General features: G+C 42.5%; 1 protein-coding gene across 3 annotated transcripts in view; it reads left to right on the forward strand.

Moving 5' to 3' along the window:
* The window catches only part of LOC143491239 (caskin-1), a 38,572-nt gene extending 22,715 nt beyond the window's left edge, over positions 1-15,857 (forward strand). For 2 of the 3 annotated variants that reach the window (XM_076990065.1, XM_076990066.1), the window contains 13 exons: positions 474-588; positions 1,595-1,834; positions 7,640-7,741; positions 7,870-8,069; positions 8,202-8,283; positions 8,817-8,911; positions 9,280-9,390; positions 9,510-9,611; positions 9,744-9,882; positions 9,980-10,953; positions 11,191-11,812; positions 12,309-13,161; positions 14,053-15,857. In XM_076990065.1, the coding sequence (XP_076846180.1) occupies positions 474-588; positions 1,595-1,834; positions 7,640-7,741; positions 7,870-8,069; positions 8,202-8,283; positions 8,817-8,911; positions 9,280-9,390; positions 9,510-9,611; positions 9,744-9,882; positions 9,980-10,953; positions 11,191-11,812; positions 12,309-13,161; positions 14,053-14,149 (3,732 nt within the window). In that variant the 3' untranslated portion in view covers positions 14,150-15,857. The remainder of the gene's footprint in view (positions 1-473; positions 589-1,594; positions 1,835-7,639; positions 7,742-7,869; positions 8,070-8,201; positions 8,284-8,816; positions 8,912-9,279; positions 9,391-9,509; positions 9,612-9,743; positions 9,883-9,979; positions 10,954-11,190; positions 11,813-12,308; positions 13,162-14,052) is intronic. The other variant, XM_076990067.1, reaches the window with a different exon arrangement.
* Positions 15,858-20,295: the final 4,438 nt, after the last annotated feature.

Genomic DNA, 20,295 nt, shown 5'->3' on the forward strand with positions numbered 1-20,295 from the left:
ATGGGACAGAAAATAGACCTTTGACCAGGCCTTGGCCACCTCAGCAGCACTTTACCCAGAGCAGTGGCGCCACCTCCTGGACAATCTGGACAATAGCGCCTCATGGTGGGGCGCACCACACACTTTAGGTTCATGATCTCCAGCAATTTGGCAGTGTTAGTGGAACGTTTCCAAGGCACCGAGTTGTCCACACCTAGATCTCTTAGCGCTTAGATCTCCATGATGAAGGTCTTGGTGATATGGTATACACCCACACGCTTAATGCCAGTATTATAGGGGATATTGTGTGGATATTATAGGGGATATTGTGTGATGACCGTCAGACACAGTTCAGTCACAATGCACTACAGCGCTCGCGGTGACACCTCGGGTTGTTGCCATGCCTATGGGCCACTGATCGCCATGGGGACGCTGCATGTTTAGACACGTTGTAGACGTGACTTCAGCTGAGCTGGCTTCTGTCGTCTTGACAGGTCCTGGAGCAACACTCCGACGGGCGATGGAAAGGCTGCATACACGACAACCGCACAGGAAATGACCGCGTGGGCTACTTCCCCTCTGACATGGTGGAGGTCATCAAGAGGGCAGGTATGCCGCTGCATCGTCACATGACCTCTCGGGTCATGTGACATTTGTTATCGTCTTAGCTTGCACTAGCTCATCTACATGGTACATGTAATACACCAGCAGTCCGTGTGTGGGTGCGTGTGGATATGTGTGTATGAGTGAGAGAGAGAGAGAGAGAGAAAGAGAGAGAGAGAGAGAGAATGAGAGATGTCTGGTGTCCCAGACATAGATTAAGTGTACAGTAAAATGACAAAATTTACAAAAGATTTCTGAATGGACAATCTGTGTCTGGGAAACTGCGGTGAGCTTTGTTGCCGTGTCCGTCTGTGTGCACACGCACGGGTGTTTCCTCTCTGGCTCCAGCACTTTCACCACAAGTCAAAGCCGGCAGGCCAGCGAGAGAGGGAGAGAGAGAGATGGAGAGACATGAGTGAAACAGCAGGTGGATATGATGAAGAGCTCATTTATCCACCGCCGGCTTGTCCATCTCTGTCCGACTGCGTCCCCCTCCTCAGGCTCCCCCTCCTCCCCCACTTGCTTTTTGTATCACTCACGCGTCTATGGATGCACGTCGCCACACGTGCGCCCCGAAAGTATATGAAGTCACGTGAAGGCACACGTGCAGTGTGACTGTAGTGACAGACAAATGGATTATGAAGTCATAATGGACAAACCACCCACTCCCATGCGTCCCCCCCCCCTTTTTATTTGCATTTATGTATGAAGCATGGAAGGTTAATTTGCATATGCAATGTGTTGGTAAGGTGTTTTGTGTTGGAATATGCATGCTGGGTTTTTATATATATTTTTTTGCTTTTGTAATTTTTATTGTTAAATGTATGTTTGGTTTTCCGCATGCATGTCTTTTCAATTTCAGATCATTTTGATTTGATAATTTGATGGGATCTATAAAGATAAGTGAATAGAGTTAGATATTTTTGCTTGAACATGTTTTATTTGTGTTTCCTTTCCTGTTGTTTTGTTGTTGTTGTTTGTGTTTTTGGTGTTGTTGTTTTACTGTACCCAGGACCCTCTACTCAACAGTATCTTAAGATACAGATCCGTCCGCTGGCAATTGGCTCAGTTGCCATGGTGAACGGTGACTCCTCCCACATTCTCTCTTTGCCCCTGACTTCCCCACCCCCCCCTATCCTAATCTCTTCCAATCAGCCCCTCTTCACCTCATTTGGGTATAACACACCCACCTGCAGCTCATTTGCGTTTGAACCGCCCTCCTCCTGCTCAGATGAGTCGAGAAAAGAGACAGGTACAAACACACACACAGGTACAAACACACACACACACAAACACACACACACAGGTACAAACACACACAGGTACAAACACACACACACAAGTGCCTAAATACAGTTCCAGACTGCCATTCTCAGACACAAACACAGAGACCTGCATGTACAAAATATAAACTTCATAACTCCCATCTTAACCCTTATTTTTTCTTAGAATTTTAGTTTTTAATCCAGGGAACATTAAATTGCAATTACTGCATCTCTGGTAAATTTATAAGGAATACGTACATTTTAATAGTTAAATAGGGCATAATTAGTCTCTTTTTCATTTCTTTTAACCTTCCTGCCTAGTGAAGTCATTCTCCTTTACAGATTGCTAGGATCACAGATAGCTAGGTTTTCCTGTACAGTGGCTAGGAGTTCACTCTGATGGCTACCTGGTATGACTGTACAATGCCTTTTAGTCTCAACTTAGTATCACCACTTAATAAACCAAATATCTCCTTAATTTTTAAAGGCAATAAATGTATTTTTATGACGCTCTCTTAAACCACACCACAGCCCTCACAGGCTATCAGATGGTGATGTTATCAGTGTTCCTGATTAGCCACAGAACACGTCAGAGCTCATATCGATCGGATATTGACCAGTTTAAGCCTTCTGAGAAGGAAGAACACCATTCCATTCAACTGACTTTATATCAGTGGCGAACTGTCAGGGCCCTCTACGCCCTCTCAGAGGGCCTAAAAATATTCTTAAAACATAAATATATATAACAATTATCCAATTTTATTTTATCTACTTAAAGTTTGACATTCGACATCTAAACAATTACAAAAATATAAGCAAATAAATTATTCAACCGTGTCTATTCAATCTGTGTTGGAAGGTGAGGGGTTAAGTGGAAGCCTGCGAGCCTGTGTCTCCCCCATCAGGACTGTGATGCCCGCTGTTCATTTACAGAGGGCCTGGCAGTTATAATTCAGCGCAATACCAGTTTCAAATGACAGTAAAATTGACCAATCATATCTTCCCTCTTAGTGGGCGGGCTTAACTGTATGATAATTTCCGCCCGCTGTGGCGATGCTAGCTGTCGTTAGCGTACCACCGCTTGCTAGTTTCGATTCATTCCTTTGATGTCCTCGTGCACGTTGTTTACATATTCTGCTTCCGAGGAACACGGAGCTGTGAACTAGAGGTCTGCGCGGGACTGCTTTTTTAATCCCGCTACCGCTTGTTTTAATCCTGCTCCCGCCAAAAAATCGCTTGTTTTAATCCCGCTCCCACCCGCACCTGCTTGTTTTAGTCCCGCTCCCGCCTGCACCGGCCAAAAAATCGATTGTTTTAATCCTGCACCCGCCCGCCACATACACATTTCTGTCACCCCCACCCGCAATCCTAATATGAATTGAATTAATTAAATTTAGTACTTTAAATTTTCTTATGTATTTATTAAAACAGCAATATAGCGATGGATCGCGCTGTCTTACCACAGTCCAAACACATGCCGTCAGGTGACGTACACCAACACTTTCTGACATCTATCACAACAAGCAAATGGTAGACAATTTCCATCTCCATTAATTACAATGGAATATGACTTCCATACATCAGACTTCCTGTAGTTGGCTTAATTGTGGTGTATTCGCCTGTTTTAATTGAATTTTCCACACACTTTCCACTTTTTTTTGGTTGACCGTCTACCGTCTCTGCCATTTCGGTATCAACACTTTATCAGTTGCTTAGCCAATATTTTGAATTAGTTTATTGCTTACTTACTGAATGATTAGTTGTTTTCGTCGTGTTCCTTATGCATGGAAATCATTGCGTTATTATTATTATAATTTTCTAGACTATTTATTAATTTGCGGGATTTTTCTACATAGATGCGGTCCCGCTCCCGCATCGCCTGGACTAATTAAACTCCCGCTCCCGCCAATAACAATTAAATTCTGTCCCGCGCCGCAAGATATTCTGACGGGTACCGCGGGACCCGTGGGATTACCGCGGGAGTGCAGACCTCTACTGTGAACCTTATTTTGTTGGAACCTTATTTTTCTTAAGAAGTTATCTAGTACAGATTTTATTGTTTATTGCGTTTTTAAAGCTGTACTGTCGTCTCATTTTTTTTCTTTAGTGTAGTTAATTAGGAGAGGGAAAAAAGGGCCCAGGTTTAATGGTCACGGTTCCCGACTGCTTTATATAAGGAGGTTGATGATGCTGGTTTTCATTAATAATGCTGGTTTCCATTAATGCCTGTGGGGAAAAGTGATATATTTCTTATTTGAGGTTGTCAATTGTAAACATCTCTTTGCATCTGAATTCATGCATCCATCTCGTTGATCTACATAACCTTTATCTACACCCACTGTGCATTCTACAATAAAAGAACACAAAACATCTCAAAGAGCAATGTACTCGTAGTCAAGAGCACATGTGTTACAGTCTATCACTGCATAACCATGAGGTCTGCAGGTAATCATCAAATATTAGGATTATATTCACTGGTGATACAAATGAGGTGTTTGCCAAGCAACTGAAACTAACCTTGTCTATTTAACAGTTGCAAATGTAGGGATAGAATTAATTTGGTTCTTTGGTAGCTTGGTGATGCTGAGCTAAAGGTCACCCCGTGCTTTCTGTATGTTGTTTATGTTAATTTCATTTCATTTTTTTTTCCAGTAATACAGTGTCTTGTAGACGCCACAGTGGCTCTGTTCATTTTTCTGTCCCATATTTAAAATGTAAAACATTTCTTCAGTTCACACCTCAATTTCCTGTGCAAAGTTCTGAATTCATATTTGAAGTTAATTAACCTCACAATCCCTGCAATGAGCCTTACAGTGCATGACATCATGTACAGGTTCCCACTGTGAGGTCATAAAGACATGAGATTTCAGACGAATACCTTAATTAATACAATTTAAATGGCCTCTTTACACCATATCAACTTGAAAATATTTCTTGTTAAACCAATTCACTTGTTGTCAGGTCATTCTTATATGACTGTATATGGATCACATGACTAATAATATGACCCTCCCCTGCCTACGGTCCCCTATATGAATGTATATGCATCACATGTGACTGTATATGTATCATCATCATCATATGACCCTCCCCCACCAACGGTCTCCTATATGCAAATCAAATTTGAAAACATTGCAGAGAAGATTCACCACAATTTTTTAACTTGGGTGATGCCCAAAGGTATAATGGCAGAAAACTGAAGAAATTATTTTTAGAACTATAAGCCCATGCTAACCTACTTTCTCATCATGCTGGCTGGTGTGTATTTCCAGCAAATGCTAGGAGTATTTTTGGCAATATAGTTGCCATTGTGAAGTGTCCCATCTTCAAAATGATCAAACTAACAATCTTTCCTACATATTGATTTCCACTGCCCTGGGTATATTTTGAGCTTTGATCTACAGAACATCAGTGTGAACTATATTTTTAAAATTGTAGTTTTGAAGGTGTAGTCACGTTAGATGTGCATTTTCAATGAGGACGTATAGAATTAAACTGGTGAAATGTAACATGCTCAAGTATTCACCCCCTTTTAACCTTTTCACGCATTGTTACAACCTGAACTTGAAATCAACTTAGATATTATATATCATGAATTGACCCAAAATAGCCCATAATATTGAAGTGTGAGTAAAGTCAATAATGAATAAAAACAACAAACTTTTAAAAAGTTATCATTCACATTGTTGTGAAAGTAATCAATTAGTTTTGGTGCAACAAATTGACATCAGAAGTCCCCAGTTTATTTGAATTCCCCTTATATTTAATTAAAGTGTCATAAATACACTTAGAATCGATCGCAGTACAAGTACTTATGTACTGAAGGGTGAAAGAGTGCAAACAAAAAGGAAGCAATCATGCCAGTCTCGGGGAAAAAGGAGGATTTACTGAATAACGTGCACCAACCCAAAACAAATCCAAATGAAGGATACAATAACCATCAGTCAACTGGTATAAAGACACAACATATATTGACAGACAAATGACCCTCAGGTGTTGGGTTCCCTAATGGGTCATGCTCACCTGAGGGACGAACATCACAACAACGTCATAACAACAGGAGAACATGAAATACTGCCTCTGTTGACGGAGGTGGCCGGCAGGGAGCCTCTGTGCCATAACAGTACCCGAGTTTGAGAGCATGTCTGCTATCATGAAGACCAAGGAGCCATCAAAACAAATCTAGGACAAAATTCTAGAAAATGTGTGGCTATTTAGAAATACCCAAATTTGAACATTCCACACATCAAGACCACTATGAAATGTAAAGACTTTTGTACAACTACAACTTGACCAGACAAAGCCATCAACACTCAGCACCAAGTAATCTGAAGTTTATTTTGCTGGAACTGGAGAGATCTGGAACTGAAAAACTGTGCACACGGCAACTCTTTCCGCCTTGTCTTGAAAAAAAAGCCATTTTGAAATAACACTGGAGACAAAAAAAATTTAAATTCTGAAAAAAGGTACTTTGGTTGGATGAGACTAAAATTAAACTTTTTGGCAAAGAGCTGTGTAGAGTACAAACCAAAACACTGGTTATCACCCTGACACCATCATCTCCACAGTGAAGTATGGTACAGCTGTGGTCTAGTGGGTTAGGGAGCCCACTGTTGTACTGCTGTTGAGCAAAGCACTTAACCCCATCTGTTTCCCGGGCACAGGACTGCCCACCGCTCTGGGCACGTATGTGCTCACAGCCCCGTAGTGATCACTAGTGTCTCTGTGTGCTCTCACTGCACAGATGGGTTAAAAGTGGAGTACAAATTCCAATCTGTGTGTAAAATCACAAAATTAGTATCTTAATCTTACAATCCAAACACTGCTCGTTGCTCTGACAACACCGTCACCACAGTGAAGCATGCTATAATCGAAACACTGCTCGTTTCTCTGACAACACCGTCACAACAGTGAAGCATGCTATAATCGAAACACTACTTGTTGCTCTGACAACACTGTCATCACAGTGAAGCATGGTGGTGGCAGCATCACAATGTGGAGATGGTTTTCATCTGTCAGTACTGGAAAACTGGTCATAACTGAAGGCAAGATGGATCAAGCCAAATACAGGAAATGCTTGATATAAAACTTCTACACATCTACACAGGAGTGATTCAAAAGCAAGAACCTCAGTGTGTTACTGCGACCTCTGACTGAGAATCTGTGGCAAGATTTGAAAATTGCTGTAATCAAGAATGCAATTGGACAAAGCATGAGAAATTGTGCCAGCAAGAATGGACAAAAATGTCAGGATCCTGATGTGCAAAGATGTCCTGAAAGACTAGCAGCTGTTCAGCAATTCAGCAGAATTGGGGGGGGGTAGGGTGGTGAATACTTATGCAATGAACAGATGTCTGATTTTTTTTATTATTATTATTATTTTTACAGTAAAACAATAAAACATATAACATACAAACTGTTGAGAAATGTTTGTGATGGAAAAATTATAAACAGCCCAGCTTGGTTAATTATAGTTTTAACAACAAAATATGAAACAATGACAAATGTCTTATGAAAGGTGTTATGATACTAGCTATTTTCTGGGTTTATTTAAAGAGACAAATTACCCCAGTTAGCCAAGCATGACAGTATTTTGAACTTTTTTATACTCTGATATATATTTGCTAAATATTTCACTTTCTTCGGTAGGAATGGTTCCCAGATCTATTTGTACAATCAGCCCATTTGAACAAGCCCAGATGATTCCCTGAGCGTGTATCAGCTATCGTGATGAATTTACTTGATTTGCTGGGAGTCTTGGTTGTAAAGTTGTTTTTGTTTATGTGTTTCAGGCTCCAGGGGGTCTGTCTCAAGCCCTCACGGGTCCCCCACTCTAAGTGGTCAGCAAAGCGCAGCTAGTGAGGAGATATGGGTACTAAGGAAACCTCTGGCAGGTGAGGACTCTCTCTCTCTCTCTCTCTCTCTCTCTCTCTCTCTCTCTCTCTCTCTCTCTCTCTCTCTCTCCCCCCCTGTTACCCATGTTTTCCCCCCCACCTGTCTGTTGTCGTCTGTCCGTTGCCAGGCGGCAGCAGTATTGGGAGCATGGGCAGCACAGGCAGTCTGACCGGCGGCCGCTCGTCTGTTGGTGGTCCGATGGACAACGCCAACGCCCACCTGGCCAGCTCGCCCGTACCTGTGCCCACCACGCCCACACATTCACCTGGGCTCAACACACATGGGCTCAATGTGCCAGGACTCCATGCACAGGCAGAAGGGGTGAAGGTGAGACGCACATACATACACACGCCCATATATATCGAAAAACTTAAATGTATGACCAATATATAATGAAGCCTTCCCAGCCATGTAGTGGTTTTGTGTGTGTGTGTGTGTGTGTGTGTGTGTGTGTTCTAGTTGTTGGCCACAGTACTGTCTCAGTCAGCCAAAGCGAAAGAACATCTTCTGGAACAATCACGCTCTGTAGACCACAGCACAGGTATTCCATTACAAAGTCAAAAAGATCATTAATACTGATCTCCATGCACTGGTAGAAACATTTGAACCCCCCCACTTCTGAATTTTTAAAAGCAGATTATTAATTAGATCATTAATAAGCAGTTATAACGCATAAATAAAAAGCAAACAGTGTCCTGTTGATGAGTGGAATGTAAATATAGTTACCTCAGTTGATAATTTAGGCCAAATGACAATTTCTGACTAATAATGCAGCTTGTTGGTGAAGATGAAGATGGTCCTTTTGCAATCAACACTTTTGCTTTTTTATAAGTAATATTACTGCTTGTTAATAAGATTCTCCCACCTTCCCAGCATATAATAACAAAACATTTTTCTTTTATCGGTTACTAATGTGTCATGTATACAGATGTTTTAATGGTGTCGTATAACTCATGACATTACTGATGTTACTAATGTGCCATGTGAGTCATGTGTCATGTGACTTGTGTCATGTGACTCATATGACATAATGGATGTTAGCGATGCGTTGCGTGACATTTTGTTGCTCCCTAGCTTCTTCACAGCTTACTTTGAGCGCACCTGAGAAGAAGAAACCATTTGTGGACCCTTTACTGCAGAGGAAGGATAGTGCTTCATCAGAGAGCAAGGCACGTGTGTGTGTGTGTGTGTGTGTGTGTGTGTGTGTGTGTGTGGTGTGTGTGTGTGTGTGTGTGTGTGTGTGTGTGTGTGTGTGTGTGTGTGTGTGTGTGGTGTGTGTGTACAGTGTATCCCTGTTATGTTATGCTTTTAAAGCATAGTCTGATTATGATATCCCATACCATCCTCTCTTTTTGAGGCATTTTCATATTAAGAGTGCATGAACTTCACTGCTGTGGTGCCTGGAGTCGTGGGTACCACATTTCTCTCCTGTATTCTGCTGCCACCTGCTGACTATAACGTGCATTGCATATCAAGTGTGCTTCTCTCTTGTAGTTGACACAGTAGTGGAAAGTCTGAACTGTTGTGGGTTTTCTAGAGCTCAGAGGCAGTGGCTGAATGGCTTACTAGTGCTCAGTTGCAGTTTTACACCACAAACTTCCTGACTGCTGGATACGATCTACAAACAGTCAGTAGAATGTCTCCAGAGGTATTACGGACCTACGTGCATGCATATAAATCAAAAGATATGTAGTGTTCTCAACAAAATCTTTTTTTCTCATTGGATGCGTTTTGGATTATAGACCTTTGAGCTATTTGTGTTTACAGGACCTCACAGCAATTGGGGTGACAAAACCTGGACACAGGAAGAAGATGTTGTCAGAGATCAGTAAACTGGACATTCCTGACTGGATACCTAAAGAAAAGCCTGTAAGAAAACACGCACACAAACACACTTAAAGACCAAATATAACTGTGAAAATGTGGCATGTGAAAGCTGTATGAACATATACATGTGAAGTGTCACAACGTCATCCAGCAGTGCTCTGTGCGACACCTTAGGGCAACCTTGCGGACTGGCTGTCTCTGATTGGACTGAGTCAATACTACCAGACTCTTGTTCAGAATGGCTATGACAACATGGACTTTGTCAGTGACATCACCCTGGACGACTTGCAGGAGATTGGCATAACCAAACTGGGTATATTACAGCATTGCATAAAACCATAAAAGCGTTTTTTGATTTACAAAAAAATTTACAAAAATTATTTAATTTGTTTATATCTTTTGTATGGTAGGACATCAGAAGAAGTTAATGTTAGCTGTTAACAGACTGGGTGAACCTCCAAAAGAGGATGATTCTTCCAGCGCAGAACACCAGCCCAGTGAAAGCACGGATTCAAAGCAAGAAACCACCACTGAGGTCATAAGTACTGTGGCAGAGATCAAATCCACCCCTGCTCCAAGGACACGCAAGGGGTCAGAGGGGCGTGGCTCTCCCCGGCACGTCCCACAAGGGCGGGGCATTCAGAGGGCGAATGCCCCTCCCCCGCTCAGGAAGCCTCTGTCAAATGACAGTCCTGGCCCCACCCCTCCGCACACGCCCACGAGAGGCAAAGCCACCTCCCCTCTCTCGCACTCTCCCACGTACGCCCCAGGGTCGCCGGGGAAACCGCAGGGCCGGCCGAGGGTCCCCAGTGACTCTACCCGCACCCCGCCTCACGCCCGTGCAGTCCCATTACTCTGTCTTCCTCTCGAAGGCGCCGTGGAGGAAGGAGACGAACGGACCCCCCCTTTGCCCAGGCGGGTCGTGCGAGGTGGGCCGCCCAGAGTGTCTGAAGTGGAACACAGGAGCGAAGACCTGCCCTCGCCCGACTCGACTACCAAATACGCCACGCTAGGGGGCGTCGAACACGGCCGTTCCGCCAGAGCTACGGGCGACACCCTCGACGCCGGCAGCGTCAACCGCAGCCAATCATTTGCCACGACCCGCCCTCGCAGGAGGACACGCCCCCCCACCCCACCCAAGCGCTCCTGTTCCTCCATCTCCACTGGTAACCTGGTGGACGAGGTGGCCCTGGCTACCGGGGGCGGGGCCGGAACAGGCGGGCCCAGTGACTCGTTCCTCAGTGTGACGTACCGAGAGCGGCGCCGTAGCGACTGTGGCATTGCCTCTGAATCCAGCGCGTCCGGGGGCAGCGTTAGAGACATCGCCGCCATGCTCGAAATGTCCAAACTGGGAGGCGGAGCCAAGGGTGGCAGCTACATACCGGTAACTTTATATGACACACAACATTTTAGGCTCATGTATACATAGATAACATATAACCTATTAGTCTAAGAATATTTTTTCCTTTTCACAAAAAAGTAAAAATATGTGTATGTGAGTTTGACATTGGGGAAGAAGCTGTTCACATATTGATTTCTTTATTTTTTATTTTTTTGAATTGATTTTTTAATATTATTTTGAATCTGCTGTATGATTTCTGTACATACCTTGTCTCCGCAGTCAAGCCCAGACGTCCTACGGCATAACCGTGATGCTCTGAACTTGGATGCAGACATGCAGGCCCGCCGTCGCACCATCAGTGGACCCGTCACTGGCTACAGCGACTCCGACTCCCAGCCCGAGGGCCGACAGGAAGGTGAGGCTGCACTCCGCACCCACCCCACCCGTAGGACCCTGGACACGCCTCCAGTGAGGCAGCCTCCGGAGCCACGCCCACGCTCCATGCTCAGTCACCTGGAAGGAGGCGTTGCCTCCCTCCCTCAGGAGGAGTGGTCACGCGTAGATGCCACGGCGACTCTGCGGAGGCCCCGCCCGCCGCACGACTCGGACGGGGAGAGGTTCAAGCTTACGGAGACGGGTACGGTCCGGCGACGGCCGAAGGCGCTCAGGCCACCACAGGGTGGCGACGATGGTAGCGGGCTGGAGTTTACCAGGAGGAGGCCTGCGTCCGACGTGTGCGTCAAGGAAGGCCGCGCTGAAATGGATGTGCGCTCGGATGATTTCAGGGGAGTGCTGAAGCCTGTTGTCTCAACGAAACCAGCCGTGACCCTCAGGAAAACTGACCCTCCTACTCCCACCAAGAGGGCCCCACTGCCTGGGTCTGAGGGTCAGCACAGCCCAGGTTAGACAGATCACTTGCACATCCTGTTTGCAATGTAATCTTATAGTTTTCATATAATGTAAAATAACTTAATTATTAATTAATTAACATTAATTAATAATGTTATAGTCTTCATATAATAAACCACCCACCAGCTCCTTTTTTTCCAAACCTTACCTTACACTGACCGATTACATACACCTGTTTGTTAGTGACCACTGCTGAGTGTATATTATCTGAGCCTCAGGCTATTTCGAACGTAGAAGTAAAACTATAATTGTAGTTGCATGGTGGCAAGTATTCAGCTGATACCTTTTTAAATTAGCTAATCAATTAAATTAGCTGTGAAAGCATTGCTGCCGCTTTCACATTTGTCGCATGGATGACTTGAGCACCATGCAAAACTATCCAGCTGACACTGGACGTGTAGCATGTTTCTAATGAGATGGGCGGAGGGTGAACACAAACCGAAATCTTTGACTTCTGTTACATGGCTTGTTCTCTTTTGCCTTTTCAGTGGATGTCAAAAAGGTTCCACCGCCAGTGTCTCCAAAGCCGAGCCCACCTCCCACACTCCCCAAACCAGTCAAAATAAAGCCGATTCCATCTCCTTTACCCACCACTGCTTGTCACACACACACACTCACCACAGCTGGTGGCCTAAACACACACCTTCCCTCTCCTACCGCTGTTCTCCCAGAGCAATTGGACTACCCGGTTCAGACTCCAGTCGTCTCAAAGCCAGTGGAAGCTCACACTCTTTACCCATGGGCAGCAAGTTCACCCACTCAGAGCCCACAAACACCCCAGACACCCCAAACCCCACAGACCCCCTCCACCCCTGGGTCAGGCTCCGCCCCCATCAAGCCGCCCAGATCCTGCATGGCAGGCCTCTCGATGGATATTCCGAGCCCGATCGAGGCAGAGCCGTCGGGGTCCGAAGCTACGCAGCAGAGGATGAGAGATGCGGATAGGCAGAGGGAGGAAGAGGAGCAGAATAGAGAGAAAGAAGGAGCAGCTGATCACAGGCGAACCAAGACAGTTCCCGGAGGAGAACGCGCAGATGCTTTAGGCTCAGAAGGAAGTGATGTCACACAGAGCGCGGAGGGATCGGGGCAGACAGTGATGAGGAAGAAGAAAGTGGGCGTGGCAAGACAGTTGCCGGTCGAGGGAGAGCTTCAGGGTGTAAGGCAAGGTGGAAGTGTGAAGACAGAGGCGGGGCAGCAGGGGGCGCTGCAGACTGGGGGATCGGGTGAAGAAAGGAGCTTGATTGGAGGCCATGCATCAGAAACCACGACGACACTGGAAGAGACAAGTGCCTCCTTAGCTGCTGCTTTGGAGGTCGTAGAGGAAAAGATCAAAGACGACAAGTATATCAGTTATTTTTCTGTTTTTGTCAATAATCTTGAATAAGTTCTATATTTATATTAACTATACATCTCAGAAATCAGAAATAATTATTTCTACCATGATCTCACAAATAATTTAAATAGAAAATACTACTATACCCAATAGCAATTATTAGTTTAGTGCTGGACTACGGTGGTCGAGAAAAATCATTGTGCTGCAAAAGAAGAACACGCCACAAACAAAGCAAATTCAATAAAATGAATAACGCATACAGTACAAACAGCAGTGGGGAACCGTCAGGGCCCTCTACGCCCTCTCAGAGGCCCTAAAATATTCTTAAAATATAAATATACATAATTTATCCAATTTTTTAATCTACTTACAGTTTGACAATCGACATCTAAACAATTATAGAAATTGTGAGCCGTGAACCTTATTTTGTTGGAACTTTATTTTGCTTAAGAAGTTACCTAGTACAGATATTATTGTTTATAGCATCTCAGTTTTTAATTTTTATTTATTGCAGTTAATTAGGAAAGGAAACAATTTCCTAATTAATTTTTTTTTTTGGGGGGGGGGGGGGGGTAGCGGGCCCACGTTTAATGGTCACGGTTAGCTACTGACAAACAGTACATGCATACAGCAGTGTTTCTGGATTTGCAGCGCGTTCCCAAAATGTAGTGTACGCGTTGTCATTTTGCTGAATTTGTTGTCTATTTTTCTTCCCCACGATTGGTTTTCTCGGCCACTTAATGACAGATCAGTGGTGTAATGTATGCTGAATGACGATTTCTTTTGGGAGGCAAAGAATTTGTCATTTAAATCACCTTTGCTCATATGAATGCCTTTTTTTAATTTTTATTTTATTCTGTCATCCTACTTTCTTGTTTGCCTTTCTATCCCATTCCCAGTTCTGCAGTGGAAAATAAGACCACGGTTAACATTCTGGATGACATCGGAAGCATGTTTGATGACCTGGCCGACCAGCTGGACGCCATGCTAGACTGAACAGGAGCACAAAGTGCATCACAGGAAGACCCGCCATGCCTTGACTCCGTCTGCCGTCGAGACGTTAACCCAGTTAGCCTCACTGCAGTGACTGGGGGGACAAATGGCAAATACAAACACACATGTTGATTCTAGCGGGAACAGTTGTGGGGCTTCTGGGATGTGGAGTTCCCAGAGGTATGAAGATTGAGATTGTAAAACTCTAAAGAAGTTTGGAGTGTGGGATTCAACGTAGGTACTGGATTTGTCAGTATCATTGTGAGTACTCGCCCTTGTCGTTCATGCTTGTCCAAGGCTTGGAGCAAAGATGTCCGCTTCAGCTAGGAGGTACTGACCCACTCTCATGCTGCTCCCAGAGATAAGCACAACTTAACGCTAACAAGCTATTTAAATGCCATTTAGGCTGAAGAAACACTAGCAATGGGTGTGTGCAGCATTTCACGTGTGAGTTTGTGCGCGTGTGTGCTCCGTGTGTGCGTGGGCTTGGTGTTTCCTTTAATGATGTTATAGTCTGATTAATCTATCAGCCATTGTGTATTCGTTTTAAAATGATCAATGGAATCTTAAACATTTATTGTGCTACAGGTTTTACTACAGCTTGTAAATTCAAAGGGGGACTCCAGAAAAATATATTCTAATTTTGGCTACTTGCTGATCTCTTTTGGATACCCTAGAGGTGGATGAACGTAACTGATTGGTGTAAATTTAAAATCCTAAAATAGTAAAACACATTTACTGATCCTGATAGCCTTGAAAATGTTTCCCGTGGGTTTCTGGGTTCCCTTTTGAGTATATAACGCATAAAGAACAAGTGCTCTGGACATTGAGATATATTGTGACCCTTATGTTGTCATTGTTGTTGTTGGTGTGTGTGGATGTGTGCCCGTGTTTAAATTGTGTAGTTTTTGCATTGACAAATCCCACCATTCAGCAGTGGTGTAATGCATATAAATATAGACAGATTGCTGAATAAGATGCTGGATGATATAGTGTAAATATGACACTTAGATAACAAATATCATTAATAGAGTAGATTTTGGAATGCATTGACCTGGAATTCAAAAGGCTCCCATTCATCAGTCAGTGTGACAATAACATGAATTATGTGCGTCTGTGTGCGAGTGTGAGAAAGTGAACTGTGTGTGTTTGTGCTTATGTGCGTATGTATTTGAGAGACAAAAAATGGAAAGATGTTTTTTGCATATACATTGGCCCACTGCGGAGGGTTTGCAATGTTTATCAGCACAGAAAATAGTAAATTTTTACTGACAGATGACAAGATAAAATGGCTTAGTGTAAGTAAGTGGTTAATGAGAATTTAACATTGTCATTGCAAGATGCATAAAATTACAGAGCAATATTTTCTACCAACTCTCCATGTTGGTAATTTAGTTTTATAAATAATGTCAAAGCCAGACATCTTGGATATAGCAGACAACTGAACATAACATCATTTCAGTCATGACAATCCTCTGTAATGTGCTTAAATACCTGCAGTTGTGTCCTGCAAAGTGAATGAGGTGGATATTAGAGTATTGAACCTTTTATCACATAAAAATCTATGTAATCTATTCCAGTTGTTATTTTGTGTAAATGCTCAACTGGCTAATGTGTTTGACCCTGTTGAAATGATCCTTGAAGGCATCTTCCATGTAAAGATCATTGAAAGTATGTGGAATTATGATAAATAAACTTTATGAATTATGCCCACAAACATTGAAACCAAAGAGGTTTTTTTTATTATACAAAAACATCAAACATTTGTTAATTGAAGTGCTACACAACTTGTAGGTTTAAGGAAAATATTACATAATGTCCCACCGGGATGTCACACTGTATGTGACACGGGGACAGAGGCAGCAGGCAGAGACTCCAGACCAAATGCTTTATTGTCCATTGTCAAAAGACCAGAAATAGAACAAATGGCAACAATAATGCAGGGAGAATACTCAAGGTTGGAATTGAAGGTAGTCCACAGGTACGGAGGCTTCAGTGTGGAGGTAGCGGCTACGTCCAGTGTTGCGAGGCGAAGGCTTGAACTACACAACGTGTGGGGATTAATACTGTGCACCGCAAATGAGAAACAGGTGTCATTATCATGATTGTGATTTGGGGAGTGGTCTGGTACGAGAGGGTGTGTGCTGCACGGGAGTGAACGTGAGTGGGTGCTCTTGTGCGCCCTCTGGTGGCTACTGGGCTGACCCACCGTGACACTGTAATTTAAAATAATTGTGTTACGAGGGGCTTGGTGAGGCATGCTGACACCGTAGCATATCCATTTTTTTTACAACAACTGTATTTATTTTAATGCCACAGGAAGAACTGAAAGACAGAACGTATAACACACAAACAACTGGCGGTTGGACTCAAACAAAGACAAGCAACAAACATCATCAACACATTAAATACCTTAACATAAACAAGAACCAAGTGCAACACATAACTTTAACAAGACGAATGATAGGTGAGACGGATGAACACACACACAGAGCCACACACAAAGGAAATACATATAATATACATAAAATACATATAAATACATAAAATACATAACATAAATACAGACACAGACCACACACACTGGAAGGGAGGGGTCGGGCTGTAGTGTGACTAATTGCAGTCATGGTAACACTGTATGCTTAAATTGTACATTTTATCAAATATTAGCTCATGATAAACTTTAAAATTTGTTATTTTTAATCATTAGTAGGGATGAAAGATTCTTTGACACGAGATGACTGGTGATGTCTTAGATATTAGGCAAAAATTTTATATCAACAAAGGATATATATATATATGAATATGCTGTACCTGTATCTGCCTTTCTGTGATGGTGCAAGCCATGTGACAGCAAAAAGGCAGAAAGCAAACAGCTCATTTTTTCTGTCTCTGTTTGAATAACTTTAAAAATGTGATTATTTCTAAATAAAGCTATTATTTACTTTGAAATATCTTTTTCTTTGGGTCCCTATCTTGACATGCCTGATTTTATTACGTTCTAAGATAATATTGAGAGAAAAAGGTAAAAATTGTCTAAATGGTGTAACTATAAAAATGCAGCACCAAGAATAGAAGTTGTTGAAAAAATTCTGAATAGTTCTGATTATTTCCATTAACATGGGGAATCATGTCTGCCAAGTCAAAAGTGTTTTTGGAGCCATTTTGAACATTTTGAGCCGGAAGATCATGTAGTAGAATGTGTTGTCAAACAGAAGGACCTCTGAAGACCCCAACTGCCACAAGTCAAGATTAGTAACTCTTGATAAAATTTGACAAAATAAAGCAGATTTAGGTCATGGTCAGGTATGAGTAGAATACATGTCAAATGGTATGACCTCAGTAAAATGTTAATAAATATAAATCATCAAAAAATATTCAAGTTAATATGAAACATTGTTTGAAATATTCAAACCAAGGTCAAGTGTTTATATGGTCATCCACAATAATGCATGCAAAATTTGGTTTCAGTTTGAAATGTCCGAGTAACCGGGTTACACCATTGCACCATTTTCTTTATGAGACAAATTTTATCAATTTATGGACAATATTTATACTTTTGTATTGTTTTGTATTATTATTAATATTTTTTTTAATGATTGTTCTTATTATTAAAATTATAATAATTTCAAATTTCTATAGGATAGTGCACATAAACAAGAATTATGTAGGAAAAAACCTGTGTATGCAAACAACAAACTCTCTCCTCTTCTAATAGATGCCTCTTACAAGTAAAGAAAAAGTGGCTCCCCACAGTGTGTTGTTTTTAATGTAATATGATGAATATGAATATATATGAGTTGTTCTTACTGCACTATAATCATAGATCAATCCGTTTCTTCATTGTTAAAATTACTGTTTTATATAGTATTTTTTAACTCTGTTATATTTTGATCACATTTATTAAAACACCTAAATCACTTTACTACATGACTTTTTATTCAACTTTAATTGCTTGTCATTTGCTTGTTGTCGGTTGGTGTAACCTATAAATGTTAATTGGGGTAACCAATGTTTCACATAAAAATATAATACTGCACAAAAAAGTTACTATGAATATAATTTCAGCACTTTACTACACTGTAAAAATGACATTTAAAATTATTTTAAACCAACTGAACCAAGATTAGAGAGAAAACATTAATGTCTATGGCATATTGACTTGCTCAGTACACCAAAAACCCATATTATCTTAGTTTAGAAATAAAAATTGAAATGATATTTCATAATAAATCACTGATTTTCCTCAGTACACTTACATAACTTCTAGAAGGCTGAATTGTTTAATACTTGTCGTGCTTTTGTGGTTACACCATTGGACAATTTAATGTGAATGTGACTCTTAAAATTGGTTTAAAATGGTAGAAATGTCATATAAAATGCTATGGAACCAACAGAAATGCAAACCATACATCTAAACAAACATCTAGCATCTAGGATCCTGGGGGGCAAGCATGTTACCCAGAGGTTGATAAGGTGGGCCTGCTGCCATGGCCTCACCCGTCTCCTCACCACTGTCTGTCAGTTTTTACTGCACTTTAGACATTGAGGGCCTTTGAGGGGACGATGGACCAACTCTGACCAGTGGCCCGGGGCTTTGCCCACGTTTGTCCCAGCACCTGTCCCCTCAATTTTAACTACACCATAGTATCACACACTACCATACATACGTATACACCAACACCTACACACAACACAGCACTGGGGGTGGAGGGGTGAGAATGCATTCCTTCACCCGTTTCCTGCTCCCTGCCGGGGCGGAGGTGGGTCGCTAGAACGGGACTGGGCTGGTGGCGTCCTGGGGCTGCTGCCGATCCTTGCTGGTCCAGCCATTTGCCCCCGCAAATGAGAGGACTCAGAACGCAGCCTTGGGGAACTCCTGTGCTGAGTGTCACTGAGGATGAGGTGGTGTTGCCCATCTTCACCACCTGGCGTCGTCCTGACAGGAAGTTGAGGATCCAGCTACACAGATCGTTGTTCAGTCCCAGGTCCCGGAGGATCCTGTTATAGGATCTAACAGTGCTGTGTCTACGATGGAACTAGACATTAGAGCACTAGCTCCTGTGTCTGCTGCATCTGTCACCCCATTACATTTTTATTAGAATAAGTCCAAGTTTGTTGTCTTTGGAATGGTCTTGAAGAGCTGTTTCCACTAACAGGGCTTAGAATCCAGTATATATACCAGAATATAGAGTTATAAGAATCATGGTCAATTCAGACATTCTTGGGTAAAGGTCTGTTTGCAAATTCCAAGGCCGATGCTTTCTGGTTAGGAATGCATTAACTAAACGCAGAAGCCATAAACGGTCTCCTCTGTCTTGGTGGAAGCCATAATTCCTCAGACTAGGTCCTGGTGAATATGATATAAAGGGTTTCCTCTGTCCTGGGTTAATGAACTTTTGGTCCCCAACACCTTTCTTAGCATTTTCACTTCATGCTGCAGGAACCTTAAAGGACTGAAGGGATGAGCTTCCTGTGATTGTGACGGTAGACCCTCGGAGCAAGGTAATGAAAAATCTTCTGTGTTCTCCACGCTATACCTGGTCTTAATCTTTTTCATTTGAAGTACCAGAGAAATAAATAATCCGATCCCTCAGGTAACACAAAATTGTCTCCCACAGCAATGAATATGAAGAGTCATTTTGACTGAAGGACAAGAACTCAACAGAATTTAAGATGAATTCACACAAATCTTTGTCTGCTAAAAGAACAGAGTTAAATCTCCAAAGTGGTGGGCTACGTTTACAGGTATAAAGTTGAATATGTAATAATAAAGGTGAATGGTCAGATATAACAATGTCTCTCTAGGGAGGCGCTCCAGGCATGTCCAACTGGGCGGAGACCCCAGATTATATCTCTCGGCTGTCCTGGGAACACCTCAGTATCCCCCCAGAAGAGTTATAAGAGGTGGCTGGGGAGAGGGAAACCTGGACCCCTTTGATTAGACTACTGCCTCTGCGTCCCAAACCCGGACAAAGCGGATGACAATGGATGGATGGATGGATATTTAGGATGATGTTTGCAGCAGACACTTTCTTCCTGCTATCTTATTGGATACTAATATGTAACAAGACTATACCTTATTTTGTAGTTTTAACTTAAGATCAACATTTCCTCATGTTATGCTTCTTGCACCTATTGGTACAGCT

This window comes from Brachyhypopomus gauderio, unplaced genomic scaffold (genome assembly GCF_052324685.1).
Source record: "Brachyhypopomus gauderio isolate BG-103 unplaced genomic scaffold, BGAUD_0.2 sc72, whole genome shotgun sequence".
NCBI lineage: Eukaryota > Metazoa > Chordata > Actinopteri > Gymnotiformes > Hypopomidae > Brachyhypopomus > Brachyhypopomus gauderio.